At 49.2% G+C, this 18,144-nt stretch overlaps 1 protein-coding gene across 2 annotated transcripts in view; it reads right to left on the bottom strand.

Annotated features, from left to right (window-relative positions):
* Positions 1-18,144, bottom strand: part of Tep1 (telomerase associated protein 1) — a 45,984-nt gene that overhangs the window by 13,826 nt on the left and 14,014 nt on the right. For both annotated transcript variants that reach the window (XR_008217101.1, XM_052733382.1), the window contains exons 11-34: positions 17,629-17,719; positions 17,244-17,430; positions 15,054-15,222; positions 14,437-14,595; positions 13,453-13,530; positions 11,766-11,896; positions 11,208-11,267; positions 8,650-8,808; positions 7,865-8,041; positions 7,511-7,631; positions 6,457-6,581; positions 6,104-6,217; positions 5,894-6,011; positions 5,565-5,759; positions 5,284-5,459; positions 5,050-5,206; positions 4,727-4,906; positions 4,207-4,299; positions 2,805-2,937; positions 2,500-2,650; positions 2,113-2,246; positions 1,874-1,962; positions 1,508-1,622; positions 130-370 (exon numbers count right to left, since the gene is read on the bottom strand). Coding sequence is in view for 1 of the 2 variants with exons in the window: in XM_052733382.1 (XP_052589342.1) it covers positions 130-370; positions 1,508-1,622; positions 1,874-1,962; positions 2,113-2,246; positions 2,500-2,650; positions 2,805-2,937; positions 4,207-4,299; positions 4,727-4,906; positions 5,050-5,206; positions 5,284-5,459; positions 5,565-5,759; positions 5,894-6,011; positions 6,104-6,217; positions 6,457-6,581; positions 7,511-7,631; positions 7,865-8,041; positions 8,650-8,808; positions 11,208-11,267; positions 11,766-11,896; positions 13,453-13,530; positions 14,437-14,595; positions 15,054-15,222; positions 17,244-17,430; positions 17,629-17,719 (3,353 nt within the window). In the remaining variant the exon portion in view is untranslated. The remainder of the gene's footprint in view (positions 1-129; positions 371-1,507; positions 1,623-1,873; positions 1,963-2,112; positions 2,247-2,499; positions 2,651-2,804; positions 2,938-4,206; positions 4,300-4,726; positions 4,907-5,049; positions 5,207-5,283; positions 5,460-5,564; positions 5,760-5,893; positions 6,012-6,103; positions 6,218-6,456; positions 6,582-7,510; positions 7,632-7,864; positions 8,042-8,649; positions 8,809-11,207; positions 11,268-11,765; positions 11,897-13,452; positions 13,531-14,436; positions 14,596-15,053; positions 15,223-17,243; positions 17,431-17,628; positions 17,720-18,144) is intronic.

Genomic DNA, 18,144 nt, shown 5'->3' with positions numbered 1-18,144 from the left:
GTGAGGGAAGGAAAGCCAATGGGAATCAACTTCTGCAATTCTATGCCTGAACCCCTCTCCATGGCAATTCCAAGTCTGTCCTTTCTTTTTCTCGGAAAGGCCTACCAGAGCTGGGGTCACAGGTCTTACCTTTGCTGGTCCTTCAAGGTCTGGGGTTTATTAATCCATCGTAGTGTGAACTGGAGGTGCCATCGGTGGGTGAGCAGGGGGGCCTGGCAGCAAATGGGTGAGTCTACAGGCTGGCTGGCCGCCTGCTGGAGCAGGAGCAGAGGATACTGGGCAAGGAGCGAAGCCTGCTGCCTCAGGAAGGTGTGGAATACAGCAACATCTGCCTCCAGCGGCTCCTGGTTCGCTTCGGACGTTGAAGAAGCTGTTTGAAAAGAGAGGAGAGGTTGAGGGTGGCTGAGGAGATGACTCAGTGGGTGGGAGAGCGTGCTGCACAAACATGAGGACCTCGGTTCAGCTCCCCAGACCTTCCCAAAAAGCCAGGTACGCCACATGCGCCTGTAACCCTAGTGCTGGTGTGGGGGGTGGGAGTAGAGAAGACAGGAGAACCACCGGATCTTGTTGGCCATCAGCCCAACCGAAAAACAGTGGGCTCCAGATTCAGTGAGACCCCGCCTCGATGGAATAAGGGGGGGCGATAGACAACAACCAACAGCAACTCTAGCCTCCATAGGCGACTGTGTGCAGTATTCACACACACACACACACACACACACACACACACACACACACAAGCACACATGTACACACAAGCACACAAACACATACACACACAAGCACGCACACACACACATACACACATACACACACAAGCACACAAACACACACATATACACACAAACGTTTACACACAAACATACACAGTCACACAGAAACATACACACACACATACACACTCACACACAAACACACATGCACACTCACTCACAAACACACACACAAGCACACACTCACACACATATACACACTCACATACAAGCATATACATACACACGAACACACACACACAAACATACACATAAACACATACAAACACACACATACACACACACACACACACACACACACACACACACACACACACACAGGGAGTGGGGGTTAGAAAGAAGCACAGTATCATTAGGAAGCCAGCCTAGACTCCATTAACCTCAGTGCCAAGTAAAATTACATGGTGTATTTAAAATTCTAAGTCTCAAAGTGTGACCCTCTGAACTTCACATCAGAAACACCTAACTCATGGTTTGAGTCTCACTGCAGACCTAGGGAAGTGGAATCTTGTGACCTTAGAATCTGCAATTTTAACAAACTTCCTAGATAATTTACTGTTCAGTATAAACTGAGAAACTCTACGGAAGAGATCTAAGCAAAAGGCTCCACTAAGAATCACTTGCCTACACCTGTGGCATTTTCAAGCTGGGATGGAAATTTGGCTGTGTTTTTTAACACCTACCCTTGGGTAGGGCATCCCATATCTCAAAAGAAAAATCCAGTGACATCTCACCATAGAGCACATGGGCCTCCAAGAGGTCAGAGATTAGGCCCATTTCCAGATAGGCAGCTACCACATGGAGGTTGGCGAGAAATTTTCCGAGGAGATCACGGTTCCCGCTCTGGAGCTGGGGAGAGCATATTGGGTTCATTAGGATGTGAAGGGGCTGGTGAGGAGGAATAGGCTAGTCTTAGAGCATGCCTATGCATCCAGGACTTACACCCGGGACCTGAGGCAAAGGGGGAAGCAGGCAAACTCAAAGAAGGTAGACAGCCCGTAAGGAGGCTAATGTCACCGGTGGGATAGTGAGAAGGGGGAGAGGGACCTAAGAATGGGTGAATGCGTGAACTAATGAATCTATGAGGTACGGGGACTAACCAGGTGGAAAGGCAAATCTTTGAGAGCCTCAGGAGGGCAACTTCGGAAGGTGCCTGAGGCATCGGGATCACATGTCTTCCAGAGGTGAGCTGCAAGAACAGACACGGAGAAGGGCTTATCCCTGTAGCATCTCCAAAGTCTTCGGCTACAGCAGTTATCTACCCAGTGGCCAGTGTATGGTCCTGACCGCCAGGTCCAAGCCCCATTCTCCTGCCCATGCTGATTGGGGCTGCAATCACCTGCAAGGAGGGTGTGTGCAGTCTTCTCCAGCCCCAGCCTTTTCCCATAGCGCCGTCTAACGGCTGTCCTCAGAGGCCCGCCAGAGAGGCGGAGACGGGCACCAGGGCGCTCCACAGGGCCCTCCCCTAGTAAACTGTCCTCGAGCGAAGAGGGGAGAAGAGTAAGGGAGGAGAAACAGAGAGAGCCGGTCAGTGAACCTGCTGGCACAGACGAGTGCTGGCAGTCCCACTGCAGAGGGGTAACTGGACCAGCGGCGTTCAGGACCTGGGGGGCAAGCGTTGGGGCTATACCAAAGAAAGGGCGGGGGGGGGGGGGAGGAAGAATCACATGATGTCCTAACTGGAGAGGCAGTGAGGCTGCTGGGAGCTCAGCTGGGGCAGCATTACCTTCGTAGACTCTGGACAAGGTAGGCAAATGGACCCGACGGGTAAGGGTTTCTACTGTGACCAACAGCCACTGCCTCTTCCCAGCTCTTAGGCTCCTTGGGCAAAACCAGCCATGTGCTGAGCACTGCATGGAGCTGGTCCACAGTCAGACCTGAAACCATAAACTCTCTGACAACCCAAACCACACAGGAGGGTCCCTCGCCATTACACATGACCCCTCCTGGCACCGCTGGCTAAGACCCCACCCGAACTAAGGTCACCCAATAGCTGAGCCCTCAGCCTCCCATCCTTCCCCAACCACTGACCGCTGTGCGTGACCTGAAGGGCAGCCAGAGCTCGAGGAAGGACATCGTGGCCATGTTCTTGCTCCAAGGTGCTCAGGACGTGCTGCAGCAGCAGTGGGAGGGAGGCAGGCAGGGTCCGCAGTCTCTCAGACACCTGGGAGGGAAAAAAAAAAAAATGGCCAGGCTTCGCCCGTGGGGGGAGGCGGAGCGGTGACTCTGGTCACCAAGAGGGGACGGAGGGGCGAGAAGTGGGGCAGGGAGGGATGAAAAGGTAAAGAAAAACAGTTGAGAGAAAAGTAGGAGTCAGGCAAAGACAGGGAATGGGTGACCAGAGACAGCAAAAAGATGAGAGATGATGCTTAGCGTTGATTTTCAACTTGACCGAGTCTAGAACCACCTGAAAGATGGGCCTCTAGACACGCCTGTGGGGAACGGCCTTGACTGCATTAACTGAGGTGGGAGGACCTGCTCACAGGTGGGTGGCATCAATCCCTGGATGAGCTTTTGGACTAGAAAGGAAGCTGAGGGGGTGGAGGGATGGCTCAGCAGTAAAGAGCACTTGTTGCTCTGGCAGAGGACTTGGGTTTAATTCTCAGACCCACATGATGGTTCACAACCATCTGGCAACTCCAGTTCCAGAGGACCCGAGGCCCTCTTCTGACCCCTTCGGGCCCCGAGCACACACACAACACAGTATACACACAGGTCAGACACTCACACGTAAAATAAAATGAATAAATCTAATGACTTTTTTTAAAGTAAGGAAGCTGAGCAGCAGCACGCATTCCTCCTTCTCGGCTTCCTGACTCAAGCTCCTCTTGGCTTCCCCGCCATCATGGACTCTACCCAGGAACTGTGAGCCAGAAGACATCCTTAGACCCTTAAGTAGCCTCTGCCAGTGTTTTATCACAGCAAAAGAAGATGAAAGTAAGAAAAAAAAAAAAAAAGTGACACCAGAAGTTTCAAAGAGCAACAAGAACTTTATCAGGAACCCGGATAGGGCCTGTTTGTGTGATTATTTTAGCCAAGAATCAGGTGTCAGTCTGGCCATGTCCTGAGACCTAGAGGTGGAAAGACCTACCTACTGTGGGTGGTTCCGTTCCCCTGGCTGATATCCTGCACTGTGTTAAGAAGCAAAACCGTGCTAAGCACAAAGATTTACAGCTCTTTGCTTCCTGACTTCAGGTGCAATGTGACCAGCTGCCCCAAGCTCCTGCCACGATAACAACCCTGCGACTATAAACGGACTATAAACTCGGACTGTAAGCCAAATAAATGCCTCCTTCCTAAGCTGCCTGTGTCGGGGTATTTTATCATAACAGCAGAAAAGTAACTAAGACAGATCGGCATGAGGCATGGAGCCCCAGAAGGCTAACAGCAATGGGAAATAGGTTAGCACTTTGTGGATGAAGGATCGACCCACCTGTTCATAGAGTGTGAAGAGCCTCAGGTAGTCAGTGACGAGGCGCAGGTAGAGTGGCAGGCCTGAGCCCTGCTTTACCAGCAGCAGCCGCATCTGGTGGGAGTTGGAGGGTTCAGCACGGGGACTAGGGAAGCCTGTCTACCGTAGCTCGCCTCTGCTACAGCACCAAGCGGCTCCTCCTCTGAGGGTTTAAGTAAGGGATGGGCACACGACAGCGTCTCAAAATACAACCCCCGTCCTGCTTCCCAGTCAGATCCTGTCAGAAAATCTTCTACAGCTCAGCCTAGCCCGCCTTAGCCATAATTCTACTCACCCTCCCCAGGGAGACTGTTCACCATGGAAAAGTCTAGGTGGTCTTATCAGAAATCAGAGCTTTCTAACAATAACAACTTCCCCTGGCAGAGAGGTCTGGGGACATCTAAAGAGTGGTCCTAGGGAGGCAGCTAGTGGCTTCAGCAGCTGTACCCTGATAGCTCCCCGATTCACCCTACATCCCCACCAGCCCCGGTCTGGGCCCAACCTGGTTGTTGAAAGGTGACTCCTCCAGCCGTTTCCCGTACAGTGCTAGCTCGTCTCGCACAAGCTGAGCCCTCGAAGAGGGGATCAGAGGCCCCAAGGCCACCACGGAAGCACCCTGACTTTGCTGAAGGGTCTCTCCCAGGCCTGAGTCACTAGACACACTCAGCACCAGGTGTACTCGCTGTGATATTTGCACAAAGGAACAGAAAGGTTGGGGCGGGGTGGGGGGGGGATAGAACAGCATTAGCCAGGTCCCTCTCCCTACAGCTCCACGGCACCCTCTTCTCCAACCTCCCTCCTTTCTCAGCCTGGCCTCACACTTACCCGGGGAAGGGACTTGGGGATCCAGTCCAAAGTCAGCTGTCCATTCTGACCTACCAACTTATCCGCCCCGTCGATAATAAGGACCAAGGTCTGGCCAGGTTTCAGTGACTGAGCGGATTTGGGGAGCAGCCTCTGCTGCAGTTCCCACACCAGGCCTCTGTGTGTGAAGAGGTCAGGGTCAGAGGTGGAGGAGCAGGGTGGGCAACAGAGCTGGCTAATCTTGGGGGTACCCACCTGTAAGTGCCAGGGAGGGCGCTCGGCTCTTGCAGTTTTCGATGCAGATAGGTGCAGAGGCGTCTGAGAAGGTTGAGGGCAAAACACTGGTCGGGGCGGGCTGCTGAAAAGTGGAAGAAAACTAAGGGGGGCCCGTGGGGCTGGCTGAGGGCCCCCAGCGCTGACACGAGGGATGCCTGCATGGGGCAGAACAAAACCATGTTTACATTTTTAGAATGTGCATAACCTCCCCGCGCCACCTCCTCAGCTCCCAAGCCCTTCCTCCGGCCTGAGACTCATACCAGGAAGGCAGTCTTTCCCTGTCCTGCCTGCCCAGTCACTAGGCTCAGTCTCCCACGGGGCAGCATCAGCTGCTGCACTGTATCCTGAAGAAGACGTGGCCGTGCAGGACTGGGTGGGTTCTTCAGCTGCTGAAAGCTGGCCTGGATCAAGTCATCATCCAAGATGGCTGCTGGCTGCTCCAGCTGGGCCGCAGGCTGAGGGTCACAGGGTACTATGTTTTCATGTTCCTCAGGACCTGCCGGCCTAAAACCCACCCCCAACCCCCACCAACTTGCTTCCCACCCAGGATTACCAAGCTTGCTCCCCGCCCATCAGCACTCCTGCTAACCTGCAGGTAAAGCTTCTGGATCATGCTCCACACATCCTGGAGAACCAACTGTCCAAACTCCTCCAAGCCCCCAGTATAGGGCCGGCCAGCTGCTACACCTCCCCATTCACAGGTGTACCTGTAGGTAAAGCAAACATAGGCAGTCAGAGCAGGCCTGGCTCCCCTCACCACACCTCACCCAGACGGGTGCCTCCACCTCCCACAGCTCACCCGCGACAGGTAACTTCTTTCTGTTGGTGTAGGTATCTCTTCAGTTCTGAGACCCGATGTGCAGTCTCTTCTGACTCAGAAATAAAGTCAGGTTTCCAGGCATCCGGCACAGAGCTGACCACCAAAGACACCCCAGGGGTGAGGCCAGACGCAGAGACTAGCCTCCTGAATCGGCCAGGAGACAAGGCTCTGGCTCCCTCAAACTTTGCACTCAGCCTGAGATCTGACTTAGGGTGGCAAAGACTTGCTCTCTGGGGCCTGTTTCTCTTTCAGCACCGGATGCTGGGGGCCGAGGACTGAACCCGTCTGACTTTCTGTGGAGGAAAATCTGACCAGGTAGCAACAGAAGGTACCTGAGGAAACCAGGGTCTCGGAGGTAGATGAGAGCTTGGGCAGAGGGCTGCAAGCGTTGGCTACGATTCAGGAACTGCATCACCTCCATTTCTGTCACAGAACGCCCTGAGGGGTACTGCTGGGCCTACATGGAGAAGGAAGACACGGGCAGGGTCAATCCCCAGCATCAGTCCATCCTTGGACACCTTCACATGCCCGAGATCACCCTTACCCCAGACACAGGCAGTAAAATGTAGTTACCAGCTAACAATTACCAAAATGATTGACATGTACTGGGTATTTTAAAATACATTTTCCCCTCGCTGTTGGAGACTGAATTTAGAACCTTACATATGGTAGGCAAGTACTCTACCACTAAGCTGTATTCCCAGACTGTGTGTGTGTGTGTGTGTGTGTGTGTGTGTGTATGTGTGTGTGAGAGAGAGAGAGAGACAGGGTCTCACTATGTAGCTCTGGATGGCCTGGAACTTGCTGTGTAAACAAGGCTGGCCTCAAACTCACATAGATTCTTCTGCCTCTGACTCCCCAGTGCTGGAATTAAAGGCGTGAGCCACCATGTCCAGCTTCCCTGACCTTTTTCATCATATTCTGAGATAATGTCACTTAGTTGTCCAGGGTGGCCTGGAACTCCTGACCCTCCTACCCAATCTCGGATATGCATAACTACACCCAGCTAAATAAAATCCTATCTAATAGTAACCCTGAAATGAAGATGTTGTTTCTATTTAATATGTGTTGAAACTGAGGCTAATTTAAACCACTCTGTTTCCAAGAAGCCACACAACCTACAAATGTCCAAAGGGAGGGCAATACCAGATCTGTCTGATGGCCAAAGCCAAGCAGACCCCCTGAGAACCCTCAACCCTCTGGAACCCAGGCCAAAGTTCCTTCCCAAAGGAATCGCTTCCTCTAGGCCATGGTTTTGTAGCGTCTTCTGCCTGTGTTTCACGTCAAGACTCAAGGACCTGGGGTGCGTCCACTCCAGCGTTCCTGTCAAGCTGGCTTTCCTCACTCCTGTTTCCTCCCCAGCCCCTCCAACCTTGTCTGTCTTACCCAGTGGAAGTGAGGATGGTCAGGTAGGTCATAGCAAGGGGGGACGTAGCCATAGCGGGAGCCCAGAATCCCGACAAACAGCTCTGAGTTCTCCACCTCCCCAAGGCACACTTCCAGTTGTCTGTAGGCACGATTATGGGGACAGAAAGGAGTCACAGGGTAAGCAATCCAGGCAAAAACATAGAGGAGAGAGGTCCCTGATTCGTACTGGGCAACGTGAAGATGGAATGGTCCTGTTGGTATCTAAGAGGCAAAGCCCCGCCCTCATCCTCATTGGTTCTTGCGGTCCCAACCCTGACTGCACCACTCCATCCTCTCCTCCCTGACCCAGGCCCTCTTCGCTGTGGCCCTTACCTGTTCCTACGGGTCTCTTCCTCGGTGATGCCCCAGCGCAGGTCAATAGCATGAAGACTGATGCGGTGGGGCAACACTCGGGCCTGGAGTGCTGGTAGCACGGATCTCATCAGCAAGTCTCGCTCCCCATGCATGTCCCGAAAAGTGGACGAAATGAAAAGCCGGATGTTGCGCCACCTGGCGGGAAGGGGAGGGTTGGGCTCAGCCTAGGGGTCAGTCCCCATCTCAAGTCCACAGCCCTAAGCGCAATTCAGCCCTCTGCACTTGACATAAACCCCCGACACGGCAGAAGGGTGCCTTCCAGGCCTTCACAGGATAGCCTAGCTGTGGGACCAACCGCAAAAACCTGAAATCTCAGCCTTCCTTGCCATTTCTCTTACGTGCCTCTTCAGAAAACCATTATTACAAAGTTACTATTGGATCAATGCGATACTTTGAGGTAAATTTTAACCTTAACTATATCTTTAAGAAGTTAAAACAACCAATCTAAGCTATCATTTGGCAAAGCCTGTGTGAAAAGCCAGAGCCTATGCTCTGAACCTTTTGCCTAAACCCTGGCTATATCATCACGGAGTCTGCTGCATTCAAATGTTGTTTTTGTCTGCTCGTTTTGTTTTTGTTTTGTTTTCTAGAAAAGCAAGGAATAGGTTCACAATCTGACAGTTTCCAGGAAGCCCCTGCCTAGGGAGGAGAACGACCCCAGCAGACAGAATGGCAGTCACGGGATTTCTCCAGGTTCTGATGGCAACCCTCCCAGTTCACTAAGACCCAGAACCTTAACTGACCCATGCTGGGAAATAAGACCCAAGGGGTCTGGGATGTCCTCCTCCAGCGGCCGGAGGGACAGGCCCTGTGTGTTTCCTGGGAGTGGGGGAATCTTGAAGACTTTATCTAGTTGGCCCACATGATCCAGTAGACGAGAGGCTCCATGCTCCGCGATGAACCTAACGAAAAGCCGAGTGAGGACAGAACATTAGCGATCAGAACCAGGAAGGTGTGCCAAGAGAAACAGGGAACACATGCCTGCCCAGTTCAGTGGCACCCCTTAGGAAGACAGGCACAAAGCAGGCCTGGTAGCTCATGTCCCCAGTTCTCGACTTCAGCCAGGAGGATCACAGGTTGAGGTCACACCCTGGGCCATATAGTGAGGCCCCCATCTCAAGACGAGCCAGACATAAAAGATAACCATAAGCTGGGAAAGCACGCTTGAAAATGAATGAGACTACAGAACACCGAAGATGCAGGAAGACACTGGCCCCGGCCCCTCCCACTCATTGTGCCTGGCAGCCTTAAGTTCCCTACTAGAAAACGGGGCTGAGCCAAGCTTACAGGTTAAGACTCTCCCCGTCTTGGGTGATCAGCTCTGTACCAACTACAAAAGCTCCCAACGGCTTGAGGTTTCCCAATATGAGCTGAAGAGCATGGGTGACATCCAAAGAAGACGTAAGGTGCGCAAACAAGCACAAAGGCTAGAGAGCACTCGCAGCTCTTCCAGAGGACATGGGTTTGGTTCCCACCACCCGAGTGTCCACATGATGTGCCCATCTGTTTGTAACTCTAGTTCCGGGGAGTTCGACAACCTCCTCTGGCCTTGGCCACGGGTGCACACATAGTACATGTACACATAAACAGGCAAAACATGCACACACGTAAAATAAAAATAAGCAATGCCATTTCTTATATCTCTTTTCCTTTTCTTTCTTATTTTTTTTTTGGGGGGGTTGGGGGGGTACCAGATCTCAGTATGCAGCCTTGGCTCTCCTGGAACTTACTATGTAGACCAAAGCTGCTCTCAAACTCAGAGATCTGCCTATGACTGCTTCTCAAATGGTGGGAATAGAGGTGTCTACCACCACACTCAGCTTTCCTTTCCAAAACTATTTTTTTTTCAAAGTTTCAATTACGTGTTTGTGTACATGTCTCTGTGTGGCTGCCTGAACAAGACCCGAACAAGTACAATACGGATAGACCCACTAACACGGAAGAGGGGAATCTCACTGGGCCCAGCCCCAAACAAAAAAAACCAGGCAACTGAGGAATAATGAGAGTAGGAGAAATCGCGTTCCCCGGGGATGAGCCTTTAACGTTGTCATCCAATACCGAGTGGTCATGCCCGAAATCATACACATACAAGTGACAGCAAGCAAACTGAGCAAGCCGTATTCGTGTGTGTGTGTGTGTGTGTGTGTGTGTGTGTGTGTGTGTGTGTGTATGTAAAACAATAACAAAGAAAAGGAGATTACAATTGGAGAGGAAGCAAGAGGAGCAGGACAAACGGGAGGAGTTGGAGAAAGGGAAGAGAAGGGCAAAATAAAGCAATTATAATTTAATTTCAAACGCTAAGAAAATAAATAAACAAAGGTAATTATGACAAAAATTCAAATATGAAATAAATTGCAAAAAATAACTCAATAAAACAGAAGACTAGAAAGATCTCATTTTTAAAATTTTTTTAAAGATTTATTTTTATGTATATACAGTGTTCTGCCTGCATGTATGACTGCACGCCAGAAGAGGGCACCAGATCTCATTACAGATGGTTGTGAGCCACCATGTGGTTGCTGGGAATTGAACTCAGGACCTCTGGAAGAGCAGCCAGTGCTCTTAACCTCTGAGCCATCTTGCCAGCCCAGATCTCATTTTTTTTTTAAAGAAAAAAATTAATTATGTGTCTGTGTGTATGTCTATGGGTGTGTGAGCATAGGTGGAGTGTCTGTAGAGGTCAGAGGCATCAAATCTCCTGGAGTTGCAGACAGTTGTTGGATCCCTATGGAGCTGGAGTTACAGGCAGCTGTGAGCCACCTCTAATGGGTCCTGGGAACCAAATCTATGTCCTCTGCAAGAGCAGTATACACCCTTAACCAGTGATCCGATCCTCCAGCCCACTTTTCCTCGTTCTCATTGAGTAATGGACACACTTGGACGAACTAAGACAGAGCTGAAGCACTATCTCTAGTCAGGAGGTAGAGGCTGTTGAGGGTGATCAAGCATTAAGACAGTGAAGGCGCCGGGTGGTGGTGGGGCACGCCTTTAATTCCAGCACTCGGGAGGCAGAGGCAGGCGGATCTCTGTGAGTTTGAGGCCAGCCTGGTCTACAAATCAAGTTCCAGGACAGTTAGGACTGTTATGCAGAGAAACCCTGTCTCAAAAAACAAAACAAAACAAAACAAAACAGTGAAGACTGGAATCCCTGTCACACTGTGTTGCCGATAAGCCTAGACATCTGGGACAGAAAATAAACCATCTTATTTTGAAAAGTAAATAAACGCTAACAGGCATGGAGAATCTCTTAAGGCCATTCTAACACAGCTTCCATCCCCTCTAATGCCCACTCTGTACTCACTTCAGTATTCCATCAGTACAGCCTGAGAGCGTCACATCATTCGGATTCAAATTGGGTGATCTGGCAAAAGAAGAAGCAGTCAATAAACACCAAAATCTTAGCCTGGAGCCAGGTGTGGTGGATTACACCTGCCATCCCAGCCAGCACCTGCCCTATGAAGAAGATGGCAAGTTCAAAGCCAGACTACAGACCTAGAGTCTATTTCCCAATACCTTAAGCTATACACTTTGTCTCTATATAATAGGTTTGTGATCTATAACCATGTCACCTTGAGTGCACCCAATCTCGTCTTAATAGAATTATGTGACCAGAGTACAGCTCAGAGGTAGGATGCTTGACCTAGAAGAAGCAAAGCTCTGGGTCTAGTTTTCAATAGCACAAAGGGGTAAAAAGACTTCAAAGAAGGTCCTAGAAACTTAAGTTTTATAAATTATAAGAATTAATAAAGTAAGAAAGCAAGAGACAGGAAGTTTCAAGTAAGTAAGACTTTGGTAGGAGATGACAGGAAACAGGGATCACTGCCTTCAGACCCTGGACAAGAAGGACCAGCATCCTTACATGTAGTGTGTTTTCTGTAGGAAGACACCAACAAAGAGGCACTTGGGATTCACATGCTGCCAGATCATCTGTTTGGCTACATTCAGCAACTCGGTATCCATCTTTTGGCCAAACAGGATGACCCTGTCAACCTGTAAGACGAAAACAGGAGGCTGAAACCAGGGAACAAGGCTTGAATAGACATGGATGAGCTCAGAGCATCAAGACGTCTAAAGACTGAAGGGTTAGAATTCTGAAGCGGAAAGGAAACTGCAGCTCCTAAGAATGCTTAGGAGAGACATCACAACACCCCAACTTAGGGTAGCATCAAAGAAGCAAGGACAGCAGGGACAGGAAGAAAATAAAAAGTGGGGGGAGGGGAAGTGCAGTGTTGTGAAGCTTACTCATGCCCATGAGAGATGATTGCTCATTTTGTGAGACAGTTTTGTTTGGTTGGTTGGTTTTACTTTTTGTTTTTTGTTTTTTGGAGTTTTTTTTGTTTTTTTTTTTTTTGAGCAAGGTCTTCCTATGTAGTCTTGGCTGTCTTGGAGCTCACTATGTAGACCAGGCTAGTCTTGGACTCACAGAGATCCTCCTACCTCTGCTAGGATTAAAGGTGTGTGCCACCACTCCTGACTGTGAGTCAGTTCTTAAGCTTGGCTATTTTATATTTATTGGTGTGGGCCTTGAGCATGCTAAGCTAAATACATTCTCTACATATCCACAGTCAACATGGCCATTTTAAACAGTCAGTTCTATAAATAAAGGGCTTATGTGCTGTGGAATTATCCTTCTGCACACTGTGAATACATATTACTCTCATTGGTTAATAAAGAACTGACTGGCCAGTAGCCAGGCAGGAAGTACAAGTGGGACAGCCAAACTGAGAAGGCTGGGAGGAAGAAGGGTGGAGTCAGTGGAGTCACCAGGAGACACAGAGGGGGCAAGACATGCTGGAGGACAAGTAAAGCCACGAGCCAGGTGGAAATACTTAGATTAATAAAAATGGGTTAATTTAAGTTGTAAGAGCTAGTTAGTAACAAGCCTGAGCTATCGGCCAAACATTTATAATTTATGTTAACTTTCTGAGTGGTTATTTGGGAGCAGCTGTTGGCAGAGGAAAACTCCGCCTTCACTTATGGGTATAATTCAAGGGGAAGCACTTGCCCTGACCTCAACTCTCAACACTACAATATGTCTATTATATTTAAGACAACGGTAATACATTCTCAAAATGCATCACCTTCTAATTATCTTATTACATTCCACTATTACCTCGGTGCTGTGGAAATACAATGCAATGACAAACTGTTGAGTATTTCTGCCCAGCTCTATATTCAGTGACATAATGTAGGCAGCTTGAGGGCTGTCAAACAATCCACACTACGGAAACTAGCAAACGTTATTAAAGAACACTCTTATTTTTCATTTATTGTTAAAGATTTACCAGCACAATCCTGTCCGGGGGACTACACTGAGCAGTGAGCTGATAAGAACACTGCAAAGTATGAAAGGTCACGTCGAAGGGTCAAGAAATGAGAAGCAGCTAGACACATCTCCCACATCTGGGACCCCAGCACTTGGGAGGCAGAGGCAGGAGAATAGGTGTGAAAGGCCAGCCTCTACTACAGGAGACAACACACAGGAAGGACAGGTTGTGGAGGAAATGCCAGCAGGGAGCGTTTCATCGGAACTGAGCAGGACTCACAGGGGTCCTTTGGACAGCCAGGGACAGCAGGTGTTTCCCAAAAGTATTCAGGGGCCAATCATCCTTTTCTTCCAACTCCTGACGGAAAGAAACTTGGGTTAGATGGTTGTGCCTGAGGTATAGCACAGATGCTCTGCCCTGGATGCAGTTTGAAGGTACCCCCGTACGGGCTCATGTGTTGAAATCTGATCCCACTGTGAGACAGAAAGAGGGGACCATGGACCACCGTATTGATAGGTGAGGCACAGGGAGATGTCCTTAGCTATTAGGAACATACTCTCCAAGAGTCTGAGGTTCTATAAAAATAAGCTGTAAAAACTTGAGCCTGAAATCACTCTCTAGCTTGTTTCAGGGTGCAACCCTTTTCTTCCACGTGTATTTTCCACACCCCACCTGCCATGAGACCCTCACCAGAGTCAGCCAATGCCAGTGCCACGCCCTCAAGCCTCCAGAACTGTGATCAAGATAAACATCTTCCCTTTATAAAGTTAGCTTGCCTCCAGCATTTCATTATGGCAATGAAAGGCTAATATAACTTAAAAAAAAAAAAAGCAGTGTCAATTTATTTGAGAAATCCTCAAAGTTATGTATGTCTGTGCTTCTTCTTTATTTTTTATTATTATTTTTTTCCTTTTTCTTTCCTGAGACAGGGTCTATGTAGTCCTGACTAGTCTGGAACTCACTATGTAGGTCAGGCTGACATGGAACTCACAGAGATCCGCCTGCCTCTGCTTCTCAAGTGCTGGGATTAAAGGCATGGGCCACCATGCCCAGCATATATGCTTCTTAAAAAAAAAAGAAAGAAAGAAAAACAGCTATGTATCCCAGGCTGACCTCAAACTTGCCTTTCTCCGGCCTCTGCTTCCCGAGTGCTGGGATTGCAGGTGTGCGCCATCACGCCTGGCTAGTCACGCCTTTACTATTTGAGAGGCTCCCAGCTCCTGTCATTTATGTATTTTGGGGTAGTGGAGGTACACTTCTGACCTGGACTTGGGCCTGGAGTTTGATGGCAGTCTTCAGGATACCTTCATCTGTCTCAAGTACTGGCATCTTCACGGCTCCTCTTCCACACAACCAAACAGTCACCTGCTCTGCCCGAGCCGCCATCATTCCGATCAACAGCAGCACATAGTTCAGGGGAGGCTGACAGGAAAAAGCTCCGTCGTGAAGTCCAACTTTAGAACCCACCCTCGCCTACCCAGCCCTGGAGGCCAAACTCTCGGTTTGGAGTAATGGGAGAAGGGCCTCTCTGGAGGGGTCACCTTCAGCAGCCATCTGGGGAAAACGGACTTGGGGGGAGCAGGAAGCAGTCAGAATCCCTGCCCAAGTCAATACCGGGACACAGCACAGTGGGTTCGGGATACACTTGTGACAGACATTTAGAGATCATCCTTAGCTAGCCAAACCTGAAACGTTAGTATTATGATGCATAAGCAAGACTGACTAAAATGATCCTAGGGAAACAACAACTTGGAAGCAAATTCACACCACTTCTTTCAGCTTGTGTGGCGGCTCTCAGAGAACCAGAAAGAAACGAAATCCTCTCGAGCCCCTACCGACACCCTGCCAGCCCCTTGGAAGAGGTTTTTCTATTCCTTTACCCCTCGTGAGTGACTCTTGGGACAGAGCCTGTTGGCGTTGGCATCTGTGAGATAGACCAAGAGGGTCCGGCCTGGCATGGGGGGCAGGTTGTGCTTCGCAGAGAGGTTGACAGCCGTTTCCAGGGCCTGGCGATACCGCTCCAACAACTCAACATCACAGTTCCACTGTCTGCAGCAAGAAAAAGACACAGACACGGGGTTGGGTGGGGGCTGGAGGGGGCGTGGTCAGATGCTCGTCCGCCTGCAACTCTGAAGCAGCTGGAAAGACAAAAGTGTGCCACTCCCATCCTCTCTCCCCCTCCTCCAGCTCTGCCCCTCCCCCACAGCCCACCCCCACGGCTGCCATAGAGGTTTTCCTTTTCTCCACAGGGACTCAGAGCCAGTGCCAAAACTGCCTGCCATGCTCACCTGCACTTGCTTCAAGAGGCAGGGCTTAACTGCTACAGGTCTGTTTAGGGGCTATTCATTTTTCAACACCGTTTTGTTATTGTGTGTGGATGAGTGTTTTTGCCTACACGTACGTCTGTGCACCACCTATGTGCAAAGCCTGCAGAGGCCAGAAGATGGTGTTGGATCCCCTGAGAATGGAGTTACAGACAGATGTGAGCTACCACATGGTGGGTGGGATTAGAACCCAGATTTTCTGAAAAGCATCCAGTGCTTCCTTTAAAATTTTTATTTATAGGTTTGATTTTGTTGTTGTTATTGTTTTCCTTTTATTAAAAATAGATTATTTTCTCCTATAATATGTCCTGATTATGGTTTCCCCTCCCTCCACTCTTTCCATGTCCTCTCCACCTCCCGTCCCATCCAGATCCACTCCTGTTCTGTCTATTAAAGGACAGGCTTCCTGCCGGACGGTGGTGGCGCACGCCTTTTAATCCCAGCACTCAGGAGGCAGAGCCAGGCAGATCTCTGTGAGTTCGAGGCCAGCCTGGGCTACCAAGTGAGTTCCAGGAAAGGCACAAAGCTACACAGAGAAACCCTGTCTCAAAAAACCAAAAAAAAAAAAAAAAAAAAGGACAGGCTTCCAAGAGATTATAATAAAATAAAATATAAGATAAAGCAAGAACTATCACATCAAAGTTGGACAAGACAAACCAACAGAAGGAAAAGAGCCGAAGAACCAGAGACCCACTGATCCGCATACTCAGGAATCCCACAAAAACACTAAACTAGAAGCCATAAAATACACACGGAGGACCTGGTGCAGACCCATGCAGGCCCTGTGCATGCTGCCTCGGTCTCTGTGAGTTCATGTGAGCTTTAATTATGTTGACTTAGAAGACCTGTTTACTTGGTGTCCTCCATCCTCTCTGGCTCTTACACTCTTTCTGCTTCCTTTTCTGGGGGGGTTCCTGAGCTCTGAGGGGTGGGATTTGCATCCATTGTTCTTAACCACTTCGCCATCCATCGCTCTAGCCATAGGGGCTTTATTTTTGAGATAAGGTCTCACATAGACCAGGCTACCTTCACATTGCTGATCCTCAGGCCTCCACCTCCCAATGGATATAGCAGATAAGGGAATCACTTTTTAGATTTCCAGCTAATAAATACAACAGAATGACAGAAAATTCATTCTTCAATTGCCAATAAAACAATCTGACTAAGGCAAAAATCATCAATGAATACCATCCATTAAACTAAGGAGTTTAGGCTGAGCATTCTGGCACACAACTGTAATGTCAGTACTGAGGAGTCTGAGACAGGAGGATCTCACATTTGAGAACAGCTGGATTCAAGGCCAGCCTAGGCTACAGCAAGAGACTCTGTCTCAGGCTAGAGAGATGGTTCAATGATTAAGAGTGTGTACTGCTCTTGCAGAGGACCCAAGTTCAAGCCCCTGACTCCCCACAACCCACATCAAGTGGTTCACACCATTATAACTCATCATGCAGCAAGAGATGCCACACCCATTCACAGACTCCACCGGAACCAGTGAAATAATCTCAAGTGACAAAGTAGAAGCTGGAGAAGTTTGGGTTTCATAATTTTCATAGAATAAAGTTAAATATAAGTGCTAAAGACTGGGTTTGGGTGTAAACGTGACGAGAACCAAATAGGTGTGCAGCACTGAGTGATTGACAAGCGCATCTCTAGAGGGTAACGGATGGCTGGTTCCCAGATGGCTCCTTCGCCCTGCCCTGGAGCTCCTTTGTCCCGCCTTTCTCCCTGCTGGCGAGCACATACCTGGCCTTGTGCAGCCTTAGCTTCTCCCGCTTGAGCTGCTCGTATATCACAGGTATAGTCATGGCCACCCGGAGCTGCCGACGCGTCAGGGTGCACAGGTGTCTCCGGTTGGCAGGCCTCTTGATATTTTTCGAGTTTCTGATCATTATCCGCCTCATCAACGTTGTATTGGAAGGGAAGGGCAATGCTGTGTGGTAACAGGAAAATAGCCAAGTCAGGCAACGTCTATTACCTTCGTATTCTAAACCCCTGTCCTTCGGGCTGGCAGTGGTCTGGGCAGTGGTTCCACCACACCCTAAGTCCGCAAAGCAAGAGGCTGAAATTATCTGAGTTTTGTCTCATTTACACTTGAGAGGCAAACAGGAATCAGAAGAGAAAGAATTACCGTTTTTTCTGAGTTGAGCCTCAAGTTTATCGATAGAATCATGAGCATTAAGGAATCTGAAGGGAAACTGCCGGCTGTGAATCACAGATTTCTGAAAAACAAGGAAGAATTGTGAGCAGAGGACCAGGAAAGAAGAGGGTCATGGGGCCTACAGGACCAGGGAAATGAAGCAGTAACTCTACCAGGCTTGGAGGACGGTAAAGAGAGAAAAATAGATTTCAAGAAGAAACAGAGGAGGAAAGGAAAGAAAGATATGAAAAGAGGTTAAAAGAGGATGTAACGGGAGCCCCATTTCTTTCTTTCTATTTTTTTTAATTAAAAAATATTTTATGTATATGGGTGTTTTGCCTAATGGTATGTATATGCACCACATGTATATGCCCAGTATCTACAGAGGCATGAAGAGGGCACCAGAAGCCCTCAAAATGGAGTTACAGATGATTGTGAGCAGCCATGTTGGTGCTGGGAATCAAATCCAGGTCCTCTGGAAGAGCAGCTGGTGTTCATACCCTCTTC

This window comes from Peromyscus californicus, unplaced genomic scaffold (genome assembly GCF_007827085.1).
Source record: "Peromyscus californicus insignis strain IS unplaced genomic scaffold, ASM782708v3 Scaffold_12__1_contigs__length_115047231, whole genome shotgun sequence".
Taxonomy (NCBI): Eukaryota; Metazoa; Chordata; class Mammalia; order Rodentia; family Cricetidae; genus Peromyscus; species Peromyscus californicus.
This window is presented reverse-complemented; position numbering and strand designations above follow the sequence as displayed.